This window comes from Aulonocara sp. 'chitande type north' Nkhata Bay, linkage group LG18 (genome assembly GCF_057382095.1).
Source record: "Aulonocara sp. 'chitande type north' Nkhata Bay isolate Kocher_YH1m ecotype deep benthic linkage group LG18, A_spYH_male_GT1.1, whole genome shotgun sequence".
NCBI classification, from domain to species: Eukaryota; Metazoa; Chordata; class Actinopteri; order Cichliformes; family Cichlidae; genus Aulonocara; species Aulonocara sp. 'chitande type north' Nkhata Bay.
In genome coordinates this window covers 34,987,731-35,009,355 of record NC_141361.1, presented here as the reverse complement: position 1 = coordinate 35,009,355, position 21,625 = coordinate 34,987,731, and the positions used below count along the sequence as shown (strand labels likewise).

The 21,625-nt window shown below is 39.6% G+C and overlaps 2 protein-coding genes across 6 annotated transcripts in view; both read right to left on the bottom strand.

The window, feature by feature from the left end:
* The window catches only part of mbtd1 (mbt domain containing 1), a 39,389-nt gene extending 26,842 nt beyond the window's left edge, over nt 1-12,547 (bottom strand). Inside the window, exons 1-10 of the mRNA XM_086272212.1 lie at nt 12,323-12,547; nt 10,186-10,390; nt 9,427-9,560; nt 9,225-9,339; nt 9,053-9,135; nt 8,856-8,973; nt 3,365-3,499; nt 3,205-3,293; nt 2,798-3,032; nt 2,543-2,598 (exon numbers count right to left, since the gene is read on the bottom strand). Of these exons, the coding sequence (XP_086128338.1) occupies nt 2,543-2,598; nt 2,798-3,032; nt 3,205-3,293; nt 3,365-3,499; nt 8,856-8,973; nt 9,053-9,135; nt 9,225-9,339; nt 9,427-9,560; nt 10,186-10,390; nt 12,323-12,343 (1,191 nt within the window). The 5' untranslated portion in view covers nt 12,344-12,547. The remainder of the gene's footprint in view (nt 1-2,542; nt 2,599-2,797; nt 3,033-3,204; nt 3,294-3,364; nt 3,500-8,855; nt 8,974-9,052; nt 9,136-9,224; nt 9,340-9,426; nt 9,561-10,185; nt 10,391-12,322) is intronic.
* Nucleotides 12,548-12,747: 200 nt separating this feature from the next.
* tdrkh (tudor and KH domain containing) overlaps nt 12,748-21,625 on the bottom strand; it is a 37,135-nt gene continuing 28,257 nt past the window's right edge. For 2 of the 5 annotated variants that reach the window (XM_086272213.1, XM_086272217.1), the window contains exons 9-12: nt 18,282-18,346; nt 15,867-16,018; nt 15,653-15,763; nt 14,545-15,561 (exon numbers count right to left, since the gene is read on the bottom strand). In XM_086272213.1, the coding sequence (XP_086128339.1) occupies nt 15,442-15,561; nt 15,653-15,763; nt 15,867-16,018; nt 18,282-18,346 (448 nt within the window). In that variant the 3' untranslated portion in view covers nt 14,545-15,441. The other 3 variants (XM_086272215.1, XM_086272216.1, XM_086272214.1) reach the window with 3 other exon arrangements.

Genomic DNA, 21,625 nt, shown 5'->3' with positions numbered 1-21,625 from the left:
CAGAGCATCTCCTTGGTAGATCCCGCACTTGATGGTAACTTGTGCTATGGGCTTGGAGTTGGCCTCTAGTGTTGTACGCCACATCCCCATTGAGTTCCTGATGAAGGCTCTTAGGGTCCCATTGATCTTGTACAATTCTAGGCATTCCAGTATCCAGCTGTGGGGCATTGAGTCATAGGCCTTCTTGTAATCAATCCAGGCAGTGCACAGGTTGGTCAGTCTGGTCTTGCAGTCTCGGCTGATTGTTCTGTCTACCAGTAGCTGGTGTTTTGCGCCTCTGGTATTCTTGCCAATTCCTTTCTGTGTCCCGCTCATGTATTGACCCATGTGCCTGTTCATCTTAGCCGATATGATGCCTGACAGGAGCTTCCATGTAGTACTGAGGCAGGTTATTGGTCGGTAGTTGGAGGGGACCGGTCCCTTCTTGGGGTCCTTGGGGATCAGGACCGTCCGGCCTTCAGTTAGCCATTCCGGGTGTCTCTCGTTAACTAGCAGCTGGTTCATTTGTGCTGCCAGACGCTCGTGGAGTGCAGGTAGCTTCTTCAGCCAGTAGGCGTGAACCATGTCGGGCCCTGGTGCTGTCCAACTCTTCATACTGGAGACCCTTTCTTGGATATCTGCCACTGTGATGGTTACTGGACCCTGTTCAGGGAGGTCGCTGTGGTCTGCCCTCAGATCCTCTAGCCACTGAGCATTGCCGTTATGGGTTGCATCCTTCTCCCATATGCTCTTCCAGTATTGCTCCGTCTCCAGCCTTGGTGGTGCTGTTCTCTTATTGTTCCCTTGCCACTGAGAGTACACCTTTGCTGGTTCTGTGGAGAACAGCTGGTTTATTCTCCTGCCTTCTATCTCTCTGGTGTACCTCCTCAAGCGGCTGGCCAAGGCTGTGAGTCTTTGCTTGGCAGTTTCCAAGGCCTCAGGTATAGACAGCTTGCTGTATTTCTTAGGCACCTTATTTGTCGCACCTTTCTGCAACTCCGTTAGTTGGCTAACCTCTCTCCGTGCTACTTTGATCTTGCCCTCTAGCCTCCTTCTCCATGGAGGGTACTGCCCCTTGTGGCTGTTCAACTTGTAGCCAAGCATCTCACTGATCACTGCTGCCGTATTGTAGATCAGCTTGTTAGTGTCGGTAATCGTGGTTGTAGGTATTGCCCGTAGTGCTGCATTAACATCATCTAGCAGACCTTCTGAGGGTACTTCACGTAATCTTGGTAACCGGCTACGGGGGATCCAGGTTTCAAGCTTGGCCATGATCCTATTTTTCAGGTCAGTATATATATGCTATTCTAATTCAATTAAGGGTGATACATATGTGATGTTCATGGTTAAGCAACAGTTTGTGTATGTAAATGATCTGTGTACACAAACGTTTCTGGAGCTTGAAAAGGACTGTGTGCCAATGTCATGCACCAGGATGAAATGATAATTGAAAAGTCAAATGACAGAAATGTAGTATCCATCTCCATTTTACGAAGTTCCAAATGGAGTAGTCAACATCAGACACACAGAAACAGACAGACAAATCCATGCATGTATGAGCAAGAGCACAGAACACCACTGTTGGATTAAATGCTTTTATGAGGATTAACTTCATATTTGTTAAACTACACAATAACATTTTGAATAAATAGCTCTTTCCCACCGAATCTACTACATAAGTATGAAACTTAAATTTTGGTACCCTTATAACACAGGGCTACCACGAGGCAACAAAACAAATTTTGCTCGAGAGTGGAAGAGACATATTTCTTATTATATTAACAGGGACCCCCAAGCACTTAAAAAATTAGGTTAAAGTTTTTTTTCTAAAAATAAAAAACAAAACTATATACCATAAAGGGTTATAACTTTCAATGTTTGTTATGTTTGGAATTGACAACTCACATTGAAACTGCAACATTTTATAATAGGATTGACTTGGGAATGCACCTGTAAAGGTTTGTGCCTCCAGGATCAAGGAGTAGAAAAGTAGACACTATGGGGACATGTTTAAAGTCTCAGACAATAAATAAGTATTTAGTAACGTTTAAAGCCTTATTTGTGCCATTTCAGTTAAAAGCAACACAGTATTATTTGATTGCGAGCTTTCTTTCAAAATATTGGTTAACAAATAATGTTTTAAACTTGCTTTTTTGATGCCAAAAAAAAATCCAGTTCATTAAAGGGGACATTAAAGTAAAGAAAAATATGTTTTCAGGTCTTATTCCCCACTTGGATTTGAATTTAAGTGGAGTTTAAAGATTCATTAATCCTGTATTTATTCATTTTGATGAAAGGAGTGCTTTAATTTTTTAAATATAAATCCAAACCAGTCGTAGCACTGTTATGCCTGGCTGAATACTCATCATGCATGTACACACACATACAGTACATCACGTCTGTGTGTTGAAAATCTTCCTAGCTGAAGTGTGAAATCTGCTTTTCAAAGGGGGAAGCTTGCAAGGGAACAGGGACTTTTAGTGGTGGTTCACATGTGGGATAATAAGGATGAAAAATTTGAATTTGAATTTGAAATATATTCTGTTCTTTTGCCAAGTCTTACCTTCTGGAAGAGCTGTGGAGGAGCATCGACTTGACCATCTAATTTCCTTGTTATATCTAGAATATGAATACATGAAAATGACTGGTTACACATAAAGTGGGCATTGTTGTAGTCACGTGTGTCAATGAAGATTTCAAGTAAATATTGACACACGTGACCCACATTCACACCGGACTGTTACTTGATCAACTATAACAATTTTCAAAATTCACAAGTTTTGATTCCTCAGACTCCTTACAAAGTGAGTGTGCCTACCAGATCGTTTGAAGCGGTGTCCAATGCTTCTTGACCAGCCTATATTATGGATAAGAGGGCTATACATGTGGCACCAGAAGTCATCAGCTCCACCCTGGCTCTCCTCATAGACCAACCTCAGGCGACCTCCAATCACTTGCTCTACCAGCGCCACCCGTGTCCGGCTGAGATAGTTCTTATCAACCACCTCAACTCGCATTAGCTTCTTAAAGGGAAATTGCATGTTTTGCTGTACCTTCAGTGAAAAATGAGTGACAGGTTTACTAAACCAAGATGAAATTTAACAGCCAAGGATGAACAGAAACAACAACAACAATGTTTTATTGTAATTTTAGGTTCAGCAAGAACACTTAAAAATAAAATAAATATATAAAATGCAGCTTTACAATACTGGGCTGATGCCTTACCATATCATTAAAGTTAGGTGGCAGTGTTTTAGCTCCAGTGAGGCGCTTCACAAGAAACGTTTTCCAGTTAGAGTACTTATGTTGTATGCCTGTAGAGAGCAGCAATAATTAACCATAGTGCTAAAGAAAACTTAAGTGATTTGTTTGTCAAAACACTCACTTTTTGGAGGTACGAGGGGTTTGCCACTTGAAGCACACCATCCCACAGGGCGAACTTCAGGTATGCAGAGGTTACACCAGAAGTCTTTACTTGTGTCACTGTCAAAGCCCTCATAACGCAGGAGAGCCTTGAACCCTGAAGAACAAGAGGAAACACTGTTAATGTGCGCACTAATTCTTGACATCAGAAACAGTAGATTGAAAAATTGACCACTATCCGCGGTCAGTTTGCTTATTCTATATTCAGCTTCTTGACTAGTTGGAGAAAAAAAATTTGATACAAAGACCGTATTCACATGTGGTATAAACAGTGTTGGGACTAACGCGTTATTAAGTAACGCGTTACAGTAACTACGTTATTATTGTGGTAACGAGCACGGTAACTAGTTATTATGCCAAAACCGGGAACGCGTTACTCGTTACTGGGATTTAAATAGGCTCGTTATTCGTTACTTCGTGTGGTGGCTATCGCGGAGCTTCCACAGATTCAATAACATTAGCAAGTGGTGGAGGCCAGCAGGTGGATGAAGGAAAAGGGAGGCAAGAGGAGAGACCCGAAGCGGCCGCTGGTCCGAGAGTGTCAGGTGAACTGAACTTCAGGTAAGAAGTTATGACCTGCAGTCCATCTGGGTCAGATATAAACCAAGTTTAGGTGGAGTTTATTTTTGTTATGCTGACTTTTTCGTACTGCATGCTAGCTAGCATGACGGAGTTTCTATACAGCTGGGTGGTGCTATGTTACTGATGTTGAACTTTATTTTGTTCATAAGGTTAATTATTAGAGTTGCCAACCGTCCCGTAAAAAACGGAATCGTCTCGTATTCAGAGAAAATATTACACATTTCGTATTGAGGTGAAAAGGAACACAGTTTGTCCCGGACTTCAGCTACAATGAAAAAGACAAAGCTGGAGTTATTCTGTGTCTTTGCTGCACAGCTGCCTCTTCTCCCCTCTCTCTCCTGTTGCTACTTCAATCATGAAACTGATCAATGATCAGCTGATCGGCTTTTCTCTCGTGTTTATTTATCGCCCACTTTGCGCCAGAAAGAGGAAACCAGCGGATGTCGCGCTAAACAACAGCAGCACATTTAAGCTTGATCAGCTGTTGTTAGAATTTATTTAAAATTACTTTCTAGTATCAGCTGATGTTTGCTGGAGCCACAGCTGTAAAGCTGCTGGTCATGATGTCGGTTTGGATATGTGGTGAGAGGGAAACATGAAGATGAAACCAGGAGATGTCCTTACTGAATCATCAGAGCTGTGATGGAGAAACAGGTTTACCTTTTACTTAACATGAATGAGTTGAAGGGAAGTTATGAAGTAAACTAGTAAGTAAGTAAGTAAACTTTATTTATTAAGTGCTTTTCACAGCGCTTAATAAATAAGCGCTGTGAAAAGCGCTTATTTATTAATACTTAATAAATGAACTGTTTCTGAGAGACAAATAACACCAGGATCCTTTTCTAAGTAGCTGACAGCTGGTAACTGTACAGGGGCGGGTCTAGCAAAGTGTTGCCAGGGGGCCAGGTAGAGCATTAAAAGGGAAAGGGGGGCACAAGGAAATACTTTCTTATTCTCATTTAAAATGTCTCCCTTTAAAAAAAATAATTATCTGAGTCTTACAACAAACAATTGATAGATTGATGCATGTATACCATCAGAACAGTGTACATCACTGTCACAACAGTGTTTATTTTCATTCAAAGGCTTTATGATTTTTCCTATAATGCCCGGGACGATTTTTTTGTCCCAGTCCAGCTCTGTATGCAGCTCATCTGCAGTCTGGTGTTACCTACATCTTCCTATTCAGAAGGCAGAATTTCCGAGTTCTGGGTACAATCGAAAGCACCACGACTGCAGTTTTTGTGTTGGATGTAAAAAGCAGGCTAGGATAGAATCAGGCGTGGGATTTCTCTCGTGGAAATGTGCACATTATTTTTTCCTTTCTATTGGTAGGTGGCACAGTGCACTTGTGGCAAGTAAGCAAGCTAGAAGACTGACAATCTTGCTGGGTTACGGAAGCAACACATTAACAAGAGAATTTTGAGTAAAACCAAAGTTACTTTCCCTAGTAACTAGTTACTCTGAAAGTAACGAGTAACTTGAAGTAACTGAGTTACTTTTGATAGAAGTAACTAGTAATGTAACTAAGTTACTAACTTAAAGTAACTTACCCAACACTGGGTATAAATAATGTGTTATTTCTCCTCACTGTTGGTGAGAAAACTATTTATACTGTATCGATTCCCTTCCAAAGGTTTCTTTCTAAACAATCTCAGAAAATCACTTCTGTTTCAGTGCTGAATTTCTTTAACAGCTCATAACAAAGATGTCTGAAGTGAAGCCTTAGTGAAGGAATGGAAATCAGATTGTCCTGTACTTTACACATAGATGATAAATACATGTGACAGCTAAACATACCAATGAATGTAAACCTCTTATTTTTAAGGTTTTTCCCCCTCTGATGTCAACTTGCACATTTTATTTGTTGGGATGTGGACTGTCACATGTGGAATGGGAGAAGGGGTTTGTTGCTTATTTCTTTGTTTATGGTAAAACTTAAAAATCAAATACAGACTTTTATTAGCTCAGGTAGAGGGATACATCTGGTACTTTCATCTATGTGTAGGTTTGTTGTCAGTATTGTCATCAACACAATTGCTGCCAGGACAAAGCAATAAACCTTGACAGATATGGGTCTGACTAATGAGGATGATATTGGCTCAATTGAGAATGAATTTTTAAACTATTTTAGTACTGTAATTTAAAAAAAAATAAATACAACTATTCTTGCAGCATGTCAGTGTGTAGTATTAAGACCTAGAAAAACTTAAGGCTACAACTTTACAAGGTTGGGCGATATGTAGGATTTTTCCAACCGGCATTCGTCAGTCCAATAAATGACGATAGGTGATATATTTGCACAGGTGACTTTTTGAATTTATACGTTTTTTGGAGGGAATATTTCACTTTCTTTTCTTGTTTGTTTCAGTATTAATATAGGTACGTTCTTGATTAGTCATTTGTTTATTTGAGAGGCACCAAATCGCACAAAAGACAACTTTACGTCAAAGATTTTTTTTATGTTCGCTGGAAGAAACATTTTTTAACATACGTTTTGTATCTTGTTGTTTGGTCGAGTGTGTAAGACAGATAAACATTGGAAGAGCCTGTAAACACTAGGGGTGCAACGATACACAAAATTCACGGTTCGGTTCGGTTCGATACTTTGGTGTCACGGTTCGATATTTTTTCAATACAAAAAAAATGTTCATGCCTTTTTAATTTGTCATTTATTAAAATTATAAATATATATTTTAACTCAAAAGTACAGTTTTTAAATTTAACCCTAACCCTTGTGCGTGTTTTTTATTTTGACAGCGAATGCACACCTGCGGACCACTTATGTGCAGCCCTGGTTATTTAGCTCATCATATTGCAGCCACAGAAATTCTTTTGTCCATGAAACCATAAAGCTGCACTTTCTTTTTGCCTTATAGTCTGATTTGTCATAACTTCTCCGTTTTGTGGTAAGCTTTTCTTTGGCTGTCACTTCTTCACCCTGACCTGTCTTATTTGGCTCAGCAGAACTAAAATATATATCCTGCTGCTTTTACACACGCACTCACATAAGCTCAGCGATTCTCTGCGCGATCAACCTCTCACATGTTTAAGCTGCGGGAGATTTCACTTGTCATGTTTGCATAGTAAGCTAACGATTAATAAGACGATGTCAGAGGAATTGGTGCACAAATTATCATCACTCACAGATCAGTGCTGTCGCTCTCTATACACAGTTCGCACGATTGCAAAGTGAAAGCAAAAAAACAAGCACACATTCAAACGCGATTTCAATATGTCACATATTGACAGTGGCTCACCGATGCCAATGACATAATTACCCAGCTACATTTCTGAAAGAATGCAAAAGCATTGACATATATTTTTCCTTCCTACAATAGCCCGACGGGCAGGGTAGCCCGTCTGAAAAAAATCGCTAGCCCCAGGACGTCGGGCTAGCGATTTTGCGAGCCCTGTATCTGATTGAGGAATCACTCATCTTTGGAAAAGAGAGTTTATTACAGAGAAATGTCTCTTTCCAAAATAAAAGCTATACTATCCGCTTCTTCTGGGCTATATTCTCAGCAGCATAAGGAGAATCATGTGCTAACAGCTGTCTAAATGACTCGGCTAAAGTTAGTAGCATGCTTGTTGTTTTTGTCTTTGCACTAGGATGATGTCGGCGTAAATGTGCAGTCATATTCGTTGTGTTCCCACTAGTGCTTTCAGGTTAATCTCGTTGAAATGACCTTAACGCCACAACACGGCAAATCTCCGTTAACGAGCTACCGCCGATCGCCCCGTGCATGGGGCTAGACGGCCAGCTAACTGCGCTAACACACTAGTTCCCACCCATGTAATTGAGCATTGCATGGCACATCCAACATACTGTTTTACTTTAGTCCATGACTCGCTTACCTTCAGGGTCATACGTCACATGAAAACCAAAATAATTCCAAACGCCAGATCTGAATGAGAGTGGGGGAGGTCCATGTTGCAAGGAGAGCTGAACTTCTGTCTTGCTAGCTTGCCCTGCGCTCTTCCTTCTGACTATGCTGTCTGTGTTGAGCGCTCAGTGGATCTGCGCTCGACAGTGCAGCCTAGGCGGAGTAGTCGAACGCAGATTCACTGAGCGCTCAACACAGACAGCATCGTCAGAAGGAAAGTTGATAAAATAAATTACAAATGTTGTATTGTTCGATACATATGCGTACCGAACCGAAAGCACTGTATTGAACAATTCAATATCGATACGAATATCGTTGCACCCCTAGTAAACACGGTTAAAGTGGAAAAAAGAAACCAGTTTTTCTTTGTTTCCCTGCCCAACATTGTATTTTTTTATTTAAATAAAATGTTTTTGTTTTTTACTGAACATAGGATACTGTCTTTCTTTCTTTCTGTTATGACTTTGTGTAAATTGATCGCTGCATTTGGGGGCACACTGAGGAGGGTGCCGTTAAAACAGCGCTATTATTGTTTTTGTTGACTTTTTCTCTTAGCTTCAACCAACATTATTAGCAAACTTACTAACGGGCAAATAAATAAATTGCTCTTGTAAAAACGATTGGCGAAAGGCTCAGCCTATCGTTGATCGTTGATAAATTCGTCCAATCACCCAACCTTACTACACCGATTCTGAGTCAACTAGCAGCTGCAAGTTCTCTTTTATGTAAAGCCAAATGCCTCTCTTGTGGTTCACTGTCTCATCAACAACAACTACTTGTTGTGGAAACAGCGAAACTAACTGTTCAAATGTTCAGTGTGACTTTTACATTGGACTTTGCATACATTTGCTATGTCGTGATGTACTTATTCAGCATTAACACTTACTCCTAACAGAGTTCACAAAAATGAAAAGACACAAACACAATTAAAAACACCCCAAGGGTTGTGTGAGAGATTTTACCTTAATTACTTGTAGTGTTTACCTGCTAGCTTTATGATTTCTGCTATCCAGTACACCTTGGTGGAGAAGTTGGTATCAGAGTTGGGCACTTCAATCCTCACACCTACTTCAATATCTCCCCAACATGTTCCCATGGGGGCCTGAGGCACAGAAGTTATCAGCTATGATAATCATAGTATCATATCAGTGGTGACCATATTCTCAGCTCCAGCTACTTACATGCTTGAAACAGCTGACAGGAGCCCCCACCGTGTTACTGCTACAGATATACTGCCCCCAGTCAAAACTCTCTCCAGCGACCACTGACGGAAACAACAATTAGTTTGTTGCTTGTGTACATCAAAAAGAGCAGAAATATGAGCCCCATCATGATTGCTTTTTCATAGCCTACCCGCTTTCAGTTTGGCCTGGTTCTGTTGACTTGCTTGGTACTGGGCATAAGCTGCCAACTTTGCCATGAGAGGCTGTTTCTGTAAGACTTTAGCCTTTTTTGTTGGTGGTTTGCCCTTGTAAAAACCAAAGCAGATGTTAATATTTACATAATACAAAATTATGAAACTACTATACTTGTTTATCAAAGATAATGCATTTACCTGGAGTCTTGCCAAGATGCTAGCTTTTTTAGAATTTGAGGAATAACTCCTAGAACAGGACACACTGCAGAAACGCTTGGTTTTGGAGTAAAAAGCATCTCGTACACCGACCATCCCACACATCTCACAGGTGGCTGTGAAAACAAACCGAAATAGATCAGCAGTCTACAAATGGTAAATGGCATTTATAGTTATCCCCATAAGTATTTGGAAATTGACACAATTGCAATTTTTGCTCTGTACGTGGTAAATAGACTGGTTTTTATATAGCGCCTTTCTACTCTGAATACTAAAAGCTCTTTATACATCTTTCCTCATTCACTCATTCACATGCAATCGCACAAGCACTTTTTTATAGGCACTTTCTACCCAACAGTCATACACATTCATTGTCCGGTGGATGCATCGGAGAACAACTTGGGGTTATTATCTTGGCCAAGGATATTTGGCATGTAGAATGGAGCAGAAGGGGACCGAGCCACCCAATCACTACAGTGGATTTTAAATTAACCAAATGTGATACAAATGAAAAATTTCAGCTTTAATTCAAAGGGTATACCAAAAGTAATGCATTAACTGTTTAGGTAATTCAATATCTTGGCCAAGGATATTTGCACATATGAATGTTGAGGAGCTGAGAATCAAACTAATAATCGTTCTACTTCCTGAGCCACAGCAGCTAAACGTAAACACTATTATTGTTCACTCACAGATTATTATTTAAGCAATACACACAAAAAATAAGCCTCATGTACTGACCCATTCCAGCCTTTCCATCAGGGTAGGTGTAGACTTGTCCATTGTTCTTGATGATGGGCAGACTAGCAGGGATAGAGGGTACCACCTCATCCTCACTGTCGTCTGAGCTAGAGCTGCTGGTGGACTCCTCGCTGCAGCTGTCATAGCCATCAAACATCCCGAATGAGTCTCGTCGCTTACGATCTGAACGTGGGGTACGCTCAGCCTTTACAGAGGACACAACAGAGAAACACTGAATGAATTCATATGGATGCTTTTAGGGGTGTCTGTAGCTCAGGAGGTTCTCCTCTCCATTTCTCCGTATAATGTAACACGTTTACTTTGGCATTGGTCATGGAGAAAGCAGTGAAATTGGTCTAAGACATAGGAGTCAAACTCTGGCCCGTGGGCCTAATTTGGCCCGCAGCCTAATTACATTTGGCCCGCAAAGCCATACCAAATTATTATTAGAGCTGGCCTACTGGTATTATACAGCTAATATATATATTCTTTAGTATTAAGCTTTGCTTGTTCCATATTCAGTTTTTCAGCAAAACTTGTTTGAGTCCATAAGAAGAGATTCATTCTTAAATCTGGAGGAAGATTTTTTTTTTTTCAATAAATATTAACGTTAGCCCGCGACCTTGTTCCAGTTTTGAATTTTGGCCCACTGTGTATTTGAGTTTGACACCCCTGGTCTAAGAGAAGGTAACTGTTCAGAAAAACATATTTCATTCAAATCATTTTATTTTACTCCATTCCTTTTGAGTTATTTTACTTTAGTAAAACTCAATAAAAGAAAAATAATTCTTTTGAGCTATTGCACTTTATTTTAACGGCTCCTTACAAATGTCCTTGTTCTGTGGTTCTGGAGTTTAGCCACACAAACTAGCCAAAAATTTGTCTTTAGTGCAGAAGAGATGCCCAGTTTATTTATTTATTTATTTTTTAACAGCGGCGCTCTTATTCAAATTAAATATACCATGGTTTTTAATATTAATAAAATTAACCTTTTCTTTGAACATATAATTAATGGTAAAAGCACAGCAATAATAGTGCCTTAAAATAATTCTTATTACTGTTAATCTCAATCTCTGTGCGAATCAATACAAAAAAACGAAGATACTTAAAACAACAACTTCTGTGAGGAGGCTAGAAAGGGAATATTGCTCTAAGGCATTCTTGGGAGGTAGAAAGGGGAAGAATGGGGGAGCAGACACAGTCTGCAATAGTTGCAAAAGAAATAGTTTGATTGCAAGGTTGATGCAAAATATAATAATGGACCAGAAGAAAATAAAGATTCAAATCTTTTTAGTTCACATTTTTATTATTTTTGTAATCAATATTATTTCCTTTTTTGAGCATTTGTAAGATGTTTTAGACAAATGTCAACAAAAATCAAGTCCCTAAGCTAAATTTTAGTATTGAAGTGAAGCTGAACTTATTTTAGTTGAAAGATGCAGTTTTACAGTTCGCCTTTCATCATTAATGCATCATTTAGATTCAGGTAGGAAAATATCAGCGAACCATATCTGAGTCAGCATGACTTTGTTCGAAACGCCCAAACATCTAAATAAATAAATTCTACGTGAAAATATGGAAGTCTGATCACAGGATCCGGAACAATGCGTACATGTTGTCAAAGCTAGTTTACTTCCTCTTCACAGCATCTCAGCTCAAACATTACACTACGCACAACTGTTTAACTTAAAAAAAATATATATATACATATATATATCAAGACACCCATTTCCAAAGACATCCTTCGTAAGCTACATTTTGCATACATATATATTAAAAAGTAAACTAATACCGAAACTAAAACAAGGGACGGCCTTATTACAAACACCTCCTAAAGCTAAACAGCACTAGCATAGCTAGCTAGCAGAACCTGTTTCTCCAGGGTTTTTTTTTTTTCAGAGCAAAGCCTTTTTACGTTCGTCTATTATATAGTTGCAATAGTTAGACTTGTAAGAAAACTCTACTTGTTTTTTTTCAGAGAGAGAAAGAGACGAAAGAAAGAGCTTTAGTATTATGTGTAGATGGGTGAGCCACTAGCTGGCTATCGTAAACAGATAACAACAAAGGAGGCGTACTAGCCTGAACAATCCACTGGAAACGGAGGCTCGCGGCCCAAAAATGTTTCAAACCAACTCACCAAATCCCTTGCGTTTTCCATCAGCCCTTCATATAGATGCTCTTCCAGTTACCTGCACTTCCTAATTCAAACAAATCCCCTCACCTGGGGTATAACCTAGCTTTGAATTTTAGTCTAAATACTACCAAGCAGGATATCAACAAATTACTCTGCAGCCTCTGCGCATGAGCGACCGTAACCTACTTTCGTGTGATTGGTGGATCTGCAATGGAGGTCATCGACCGATGCAGACACAAAATAGACTTCGCAGAGTAACTGAATGAAAGGGGCCTTCAGAACAACTACAGATTATTAGTCGGTGTAAGTACAGTAACGTTACAGTAATTTCAATGGTTTTGTTTTGTTTATAACTAGCTCCTGACTTTCATTTGAAATTTTTCCATATAAAAAGAACTTCAAAATAAAATACACAAGTATTACATGTGAAGTAAAATAAATATTTTATTAGGATATAGTGACATTATTACATTTTCAAAGACAATCTTTCTTGTGAAAGATTTCTACAGTAGATGTAATATGTTCACACTGAACAAAATCTGAGAACCACATTCAACAACACTTTAGCTTTTAACTTCCAAAATATATTCACTTAAGCCTGATAATGGGCATAGTTTTTTTTGATATACATACAAGTATAGCAAGAAACTAAACAATATTAACCACAAACCAACTGAACTTTGCTCCAGTAATTCCAATCACAGTGCTTTTCAGTAATAATACTGGCATTCTAGATTTATTCCTTTCCCTATTCCTTGAACACAAAATTTAGCAAAGCAGAACAAAACATTAAACAAAAAACAAAGAATTATTTGCTGAAGTAACAACAACAAATGGATAATGGCTGGAAGAACTGTGGCACACTCATCAAGTAGGTAAGGCTTCAGGAAGAGGGTTTATGTAATCAAGTTTAGGTTAGGCAAAGCTCTATATCATCATTAGGGCTGATGCTGAGGAGTAGATGTTGAGGGCTGCTAAAGAAAAGTTAATCATTTTTAGACATAATGGTTCACACAAGAGCGTTCACTAGCAAATGTTCAGAATCAGACATCAAACTGGGAGAAGATACCTTGGGTTTTTTTAAATATCTTTGGTCTCACAGCAACTCGTCCTCCACAACATCATCAACACTTCCTGATATAGAGGCAGCTTCTGAGGTGCAAGAAGGAAACACTCAAGTTAACAATGACTGTAACAGCAGCTTCAACTCTTTTTGTTTATCCACCATGGTACAAAAGCTTGACTGAGAGTCATAGTGACACCGTTCCTTTGTTTCACTATGTTATCTTTATTTTCACTGTATTGCTTTTTCTTACGGATTTAAACCTCCCCCAGATAGGAAACTGCTTTATGATAAGAACATGTAGGATTTTCCTCTCTAAAATAAGACAAATCTTTCACGATCTTTGCTAATTCTAGTTACAAAGCAAACAACTAGAAACATTAACATAAGGGTGGCTGTAGCTCAGGTGGCAGAGCAGGTCAGCCACTAATCAGAAGGTCGGCGGTTCGATCCCAGGCTGCACCCTGGCTGCATGCCAAATATCCTTGGGCAAGATACTAACCCCGTGTTTGCCTACTGGTGGTGGTCAGAGGGCCCGGTGGCGCCAGTGTCCGGCAGCCTCGCCTCTGTCAGTGCGCCCCAGGGCAGCTGTGGCTACAATGTAGCTTGCTATCGCCAGTGTGTGAATGGGTGAATGACTGAATGTAGTGTAAAGCGCTTTGGGGTCCTATGGACTAGAAAAGCGCTATACAAATGCAGGCCATTTACCATTTCCTGATTTGTTAGAGATAAACTACAAATTGCACTGAATACAAGTATTTGGAGTATTAGGGTCAAGTTAATTGATCATAATCAAAATGTATATTGTTGTGTTCATTTCTTCTTGAGACACTTTAGAAAGTTGATTTAACAGAACTGCATTCCTGTTAATTTTCCACCACATGGGGGCATACACTACCTCTCTGTAGGTGTAAGAAGTGTCCCAAGTCAAGTATCTGATCCAATGTGGACATCACTTGGATATTCTGTTGTATTTAGAAACCTAGATAACATTTTTACTTCAACATACAATCCCAGTAACATCAGGGTATGAGGGTTACTTTATGATCGCTTAAACATAGTCACTGGCAAATCTACAGTTCCATGACAGAACTCACCTGATAAACTAATACAGGAAAGACTGAGCTCTGATGATGCTCCTATTACATCATCCTGTTGGAAGAATAAAAGTGATTAGCCGCTGTTAAACAGTCCTCCAAACTTTCAGAACAGAAGTAAGGGGATTACCTAATCTCTCAGGCATAAAGATAAATTAAAATAATAATAATAAAAAATGACAGAGTACCTTGTCGGATACAGTTGGACAGAGATTAATATACCTGACAAGCACACCCAAGAAAACTAGGATGCTAGAATTGCATACCAATAATAAGAAGCAAGATTCTTTATTATTCTTTTATTAATGTCTTCCTTCACATACAGAAGTTCATATAAACTCATCATGTGCATGAATGCCATTGTAATTCTGGACTTGACTGATGATTTCTTTTAGCTGTTCTTTTTACAAGGGTGGAATAATCATACAGCATATATATTTTATGACATTAAAAAACAAAAATTGGGTCCATCATTTGGAAATCATTTTGGATATTCTCTAATCTGCAAAAGGTAAGAATTATACATATAGTGTCAAATATAAACATACACTCTCACTAATATTTGGTTAACTGTCTCTTAGCAAGTTGTACCTCGTTTAATAGCCATCAATAAGCTTCTGGCATTTAGTTGCTGATTTGAGTCAAAGAATTTGAAGTTAACCCTTATTTTCAACATTCAATCCAATTTGTGCAACAGTACCACTGGCACAGTGCAGTATAAAGGTACATCAGACCAAGATGAAGTCCCTGTTGCAGGAACCTACAGTGCAGCACTAAGGATCTGGATTTGATCCTGATGAGATGCATGAGGAGCCTAGTCCGGAATTACCCAGTAGTAATAGTCCAAATGGTACAGGTGGAATGGGCCCAGCCAGCTAGAAGACTAAATGGTATCAGTCTTGCAGCCATGACTCACCTGCAAATCATGGCTGCAAGTCAGGGTTGTTGTCAGTCAGTGGAGGTTAACTGAGGGAGTCTGGATTCCCAAAAATGAGAATTCCACAATCATCCAGCAGTTTTGATCTATCTCTCTGTTCAGTGTTGATTTTTCCAGGATTTTTTCCCGCTGGCTTACAGACGTCCTGTTCAAGATTAAGTATATTGATACCCTATTTTTGTCCAGGAAGAAGTAAGAGACGCTGGAAGACACGAAAAGCAGAATGAGTAACTTACCAGCATCATCTGCAGACAGCCAAGATTGCAGCCCTCTTTTTTTCCATTCAAATCTTCATGGAAGATAACGGCATAGCCCAATCGTATAAGCTCCTCTCCAACATTCACAGCCTTTTTTACATGATATGCACATGGAAAGAGGAGACAGGGTAAAGGACAAACCAAACACAGGCTTATTAAAGTCTTATTATTAAGAAATAAAATCCTATCTAACCTTGCCCTCACTGTTGTCATAGAGCTTGACACTGGGCCATGAGGAGATTTCCGAGTGAGAGTAGCTGCACAGTTTGGCCTGCAGGGGTCTCCAAGAGGCACAATATGTCAGCCTCTCAAACTGATCCAGGGCTTCCTCAGTCCAAACCCCTCCTGCATGACAAGTTGGTGGAGGAAAGAAACTGAAATAATCAAGAATTCAAGAATAATGCACTGCAGAATACTAAAAGACCTAAGGGCGTCAGTATATCCTCTGCATTGATTGTGCCACCGTAACATCATCGCACAGTCAGTTTTATTTATGTTCCCCAGTAAGATGAGTCTGAGTGATATAGCAAATGTAGTTTTTTCAATTATGATGGTTAAAATGGCTCTACTGTAACCATCGAGTATAAACTGCCATGGTAATAATAAGCTGTCTGCAGTTTTTTTTCTCCCACATGCTATAAATGCATCACTAATCCCACCCCCCAACCACAAATTTTTCTACCTGGCACACTGCGCTGAGCATGCGTGTTTATATACTACCAAATAGGGAAAAATATGGTGACAGTGAGAGTCTCAGACAAGCAAGGAAATGAGACTGTAACTGAACAGGAGCCAGACAAGATGGTTCCAAAGAGAAACAGCACTGGATCAATCATCTGGCAGTGGTTTGGATTTCCCAAAGAGGATGTCGAACCTAAATGCGGAACGTGGTATTTAGTACTAGTGGTAATGTGGTCACATGTCACATGGCTTCACTCAAACCTGGAGCTTGTGTTTTTGGCACAGAACTTACACACCTTAAACACAGATGACAGTGTTCTTGTTCAGGAGTAATAAAGTCACAATTCTTGATTATACGTTAGCTTCTGTGAATTTTTTTACCGCTTTGCGTGGTGTGTTTTGTTGTTTAAATTCTAGAACAGGTAGCGCGATCATTATTTAGATGGTTTTGAGATGCTCTAATACCTGTGATATGACTGTTCTTGTTCCGTTTTTTTTGAAGGCACTGTCTGAACTTGGAACCGTTTTCCATTTTACCACTTTTTGCTGTTTAAACTTCTTAGCACATATAGAGACAATAGTTCTGAGATGCTCTGATACCTGTGACAGTTTTTGGTCAATGGTTTTTATAGACACTAACTACACTTTTGTTTCTGTAGGTCATCACATTTTACAGTTTTTATATGTTATAAGCACAGAGAACACCTTTTTAATTACAATTGTTTTAAATTTGACTTTTGCTTTCTTTTTTTTGTTAAAGGGTTAGTGTTGACCACAGAAAGACTGTGAGAATATTGTCATTTGTGAAAAACCTCTGTGTGCAACTGATGGTTAAAAAATGGTTAAAATAAAACATATTTTTTGGCTATATCGCAACACATCATGTGTTGTGATATACAATACACGACCAGACGAAAGAAATGGCCAAAATGGTAATGCCAGTTGATGTGATATGACACAGCGTGACAGGAGGTAAGCAGTGGCCATAAAAGTGCCCTTATGTCCTCATGTACCAGCAAGTGTGTGACAAAGTGTGTATAAGTATATGTGTGTGTGTGCGTTTGGGAAAGAGTGTGTATGTAATGCTGGGCATACACTGTGCGATTTTTGGCTCATTTTGAGCCGATTTTTCAGTCGTGCGACCGTTTTGGTGATTGGTCCGAGTTTCGCCTTCATCGTGTGTCATGTAGTATACATGGGGTAACGAGAAGCGATTAACACCTCAGGAGCAGCTCCCGATCATCAATCGCTTGGTCGTAAGAAAATCAAACCTGTTTGAAATCCTGTCAGCCGTCGTGAGGGTGTCACCGCAGCCTCTCACACTGCGCACGCGCAAACACAGAAATGAAAGTGAAAAGATGGAGCAGCACGGCTGTGCAGCGTGTGATCTGGACACAAGTGATGGAGGCACAACTTGTAGAACTTTGGCTCATCCGAGCCTTTTCGATGTGGCCTCACAAAATTATCACGACCACAACATCCGTGAAAATAATTGGATGGACATTGCTGCTCAATCACAGCTGCCTGATCAACGTTTTTCATTAGCAATTTAGCAAAGTTGATGGTGGTGGTGTGTCTGTGTGACTGAAAGACAGAGAGAGAGAGTGAGAGCGACAGATTTTCTATTATAACCTTCATGTTATGGAGGCACAGTCTGAGCACTCAGGTCGCATCAGAGCATCGGGTCATATAGTGTGACCCTGCATCGTGACCTACAAACTTCTAACCCCTGCGAGTCAATCGTGCAGTTTGAGCAGAAGCTGAATAACGCAACTGAAAAAAATCACACAGTGTCTGCCCAGATTAAGAGAGAGGAGCAAGAGTGTGTAAGAGAGAGGAACAGGGAGTGAAAGGGTAAGAGACAGTGAGTAAATGAGCAAGTGAGAGAGAGAGAGAAAGACAGTCATTGTTAAGATGAGAGCTTTACCTTTTGGCTTCACTCCTGCTAAGCTGCACTCAATAGCTTGAAATGGTAAACTGAGGAAGTCGCTCCTGAAAATTGCAGCATATGCAAAAGCTGTTAATAAGTCGTGTCCTTTTTTTATCCATATTACATCCAACATTATACAGTGTGCAGTAGCAGTATGTCACATCAAGTTCTTCGAAAGTTCGATGAAGAAGTGTACAAAGCAACACTCACTGCATGAGCTAACATAGAAATGCAGAATTTAAAATTGTGTGCTCTTCAAAATCAGTAACTCACCAGCCTCCTCCGAAGACAGCCAGAAACATTTGTCTCATGCTGATATGATGGTCACAAACAACAAAACTGCTCTTGTGCAAGGTTATCTTGTTTCTTTGTAATACTTCAATAAAAGCATTGCTGATTGTAACCAATTTCAAAGTAACGTGTTACTCTTATCATTATAATCATCACATTTGTCTGTAAAGCAGTATTATTTTTGCATTCTTGTACTAAATCCCTTGATCACGCTAAAACTACTAATCAATTTATTTTGTTTTTACTTGCAAGTGAAAACGAAATAGTTTGATAATTGTAAAATTCATAATAATCATAATAATTTAAGACTCCCATCCTGCATTTAGTCTGCTGTTCTGGAGTTACACCTTCTAATTTTAATGCTGTGGTGTTTCCCATCTCAGATCACAAGCTTGTATTGTTTGACATTATCAAAATCTCACCTACAGCTGTCATGTCCTTTTGGAATCTCAAGTGTTAATCCCCTCATTGGTTTATTACCCATTCATATTATCCTCACTGCTGACCTGCTACATCACTACAATGATAATTTATCCTGTGGCTGCTCCACTCTTAACACTCTTAACAAAATCAAGCCTGCAGAAACCACTTCTCATCATACTTCCACGACACAGTGCACAGCATTCCTGGACTTCTCCAACAAAACAAACATATCCTACAACTGAATTCTTCAAGGTTATCATTCTTTCAGCTATCTTAAGTGGAAAACATCACCAAACTCATGATGTCCAAAACTTCTGCGTGTTCACTGGACCCCCTTCCAACTGCCTTGGTCAAAGACTCCATTCCTACCCCGTATCCAATTATAACTGCCATACATCATTTTACACTGCTGCTGTCCCCGTGTCCCTCAAGACAGTCTCTAACATCCCCATTCTTAAAAAAACCTGGTCTAGACTCCAAAAGTCTTAACAACTACAATGGTGTGAAAAAGTATTTGCCTCTTCCTGATTTCCTATCTATTTGTATGCTTGTCACATTTTAATGTTTCAGATAATCAAACAAATTTTAATATTAGTCAAAGATAACACAAGTAAACACAAAATACAATTTCTAAATGAAGGTATTTATTATTAAGGTGAAAAGGGGGGAGGGGGATCCAAGCCTACATGGCCCTGTGTGGACAAAGTGATCACTTGCCCAGTTATAAAATAAATTACCTGTGGTATGTCATATCTTCAGGAAGCTTCTGTAGCTTCACCCAGGCCCGATTACCACCTGATTACCAAGGATCGCCACCCTTAGCAGCAACAACTGCAATAAAGTGTTTGCGATAACTGGCAATGAGTGTTTTACAGCGCTTTGGAGGAGTTTTGGCCCACTCATCTTTGCAGAATGGTAATTTGTACAATGACAAGACACTTTATTGTTGGTTTATGTGGAATAGATGTAGTAGACTATTGCATAATTTCAAGAATTAGATTTTTCAGGGACTTTTCCACCACTATATGATCACATGACCTGCTCTAAAAAAAAAAAAAAGAGGCTGGAGAATAATGTGAAAGAAATGTGTTAAGTCTAACTGTTGAATGTTGTCATTGTGTTTCTTAAATTTGTAAAGTCTTAGTTCAAGCAGTAGGATCAAAGCCATTCCTTTGATCCTGACCACTAGGCCTGGGTATCGTCACTCATTTCTAGAATCGATTCAATTCCGATTCACAAGGTCCCGAATCGATTCGATCCACGATTCGATTTAATTCGATTCGATTCAATTTGATTTGAATCTGGGAAATTTTGACAGTCAGAAATATTATAATTCAGATCAGTACATTTACATATGTTTGTATCTATAAAAAGGAAGCTGACACACGCAAGACTTTATCACAGGCGTAAGCGTCACAGCAGATGCCTTTGTGTCAAAGTAGCTGAGGATAAAACACATTTAAACATGAAGGTGATTTTCCTGGCCTGGGATTTTATAAAAATATTCTGCAGTACATCAAAAATGAAAGAAAACCATTAATCAACACATGAACATTACCTCTGACGTTACAGCGGTTTTATTAGAGACACGGTTAAGCGTTTTGCATTTTGCATAATTTTAAAAAGTTTACATTTGTTCAGTGTTGAACGGCAGAAATTAGGTTTTCTTTCGGAAGTATATAAAACGAAAAAAAAATGTCGGCCGACAGCGCTGTAAACTTTGTGCGTAACAAGAAAGCGAATAACGAAGAAAACAGATTTTTAGACGGGAAACTGCTCTTGAAGTACAGAGAGAGAGAGAGAGAGGGAGAGAGAGAGCTGTGCATCGTGGTCGAAGCAAAACCGTAAGTCAGAGTGAATCCATGTGAAGTGCAGTTTGGATTTTCTTTTGCTGCTGGTTCGGTCAATATTGTTTGGAGAGAGATCAAACTAACAGCTTTAGAATCGGCTCATAAAGGGCGTGAACACAAAGCTCGGACCTGCCGACAGATCAGAATCAGCGAGCTGTCGGCTTTCAGCCCCGACTGTGAGAAAGGCGACATCTAACTGATTCTGATCCGCGGGTCGCGCTGTGTGTTTAAGTCTATGTGCAGAATCCGTGTACCTGCTCTCATTTACTGTCTTAGCTGTTTGGTGGTTGTTGAAATTTTGTGAGGTTTCACCAGAGATTCTGGCATTTCGGGCAAAATAAATTTATATTAAAAAATCGATTCAGGATTTTAATGAATCGATTTTACGTTATCCAAGCCAGAATCGATTTTAATCGATAAATCGATTATAAAAACCCACCCCTACTGACCACCTCTCCAGCCACTCTGTGCTGGGGGAGGTTTTATTGTAGATACATCTTATCTGACAGATCTGTTTCTTGTGTTGTAAGCTTCCTGCTTCTATGACCCTTTTGGTCAGCAGGAGGTCACACAAACGCACCCCATGACAGTGCCTTGTCTTTGTAACCAAGGGGGGTTTTACGGTGGGAGGTTCTTTTGCTGTGATGTGTATTGTAACTGTCCTGTCAATAAAAAGGCTACGAGGACAGCTACTCTTTGAAGGATTTGGGCTAGAGACAGGTGAGGAGCGTGAGCTCCAAGAGCTGGTTCTGACCAAAGCTTCCCTCGTTAGCGAGT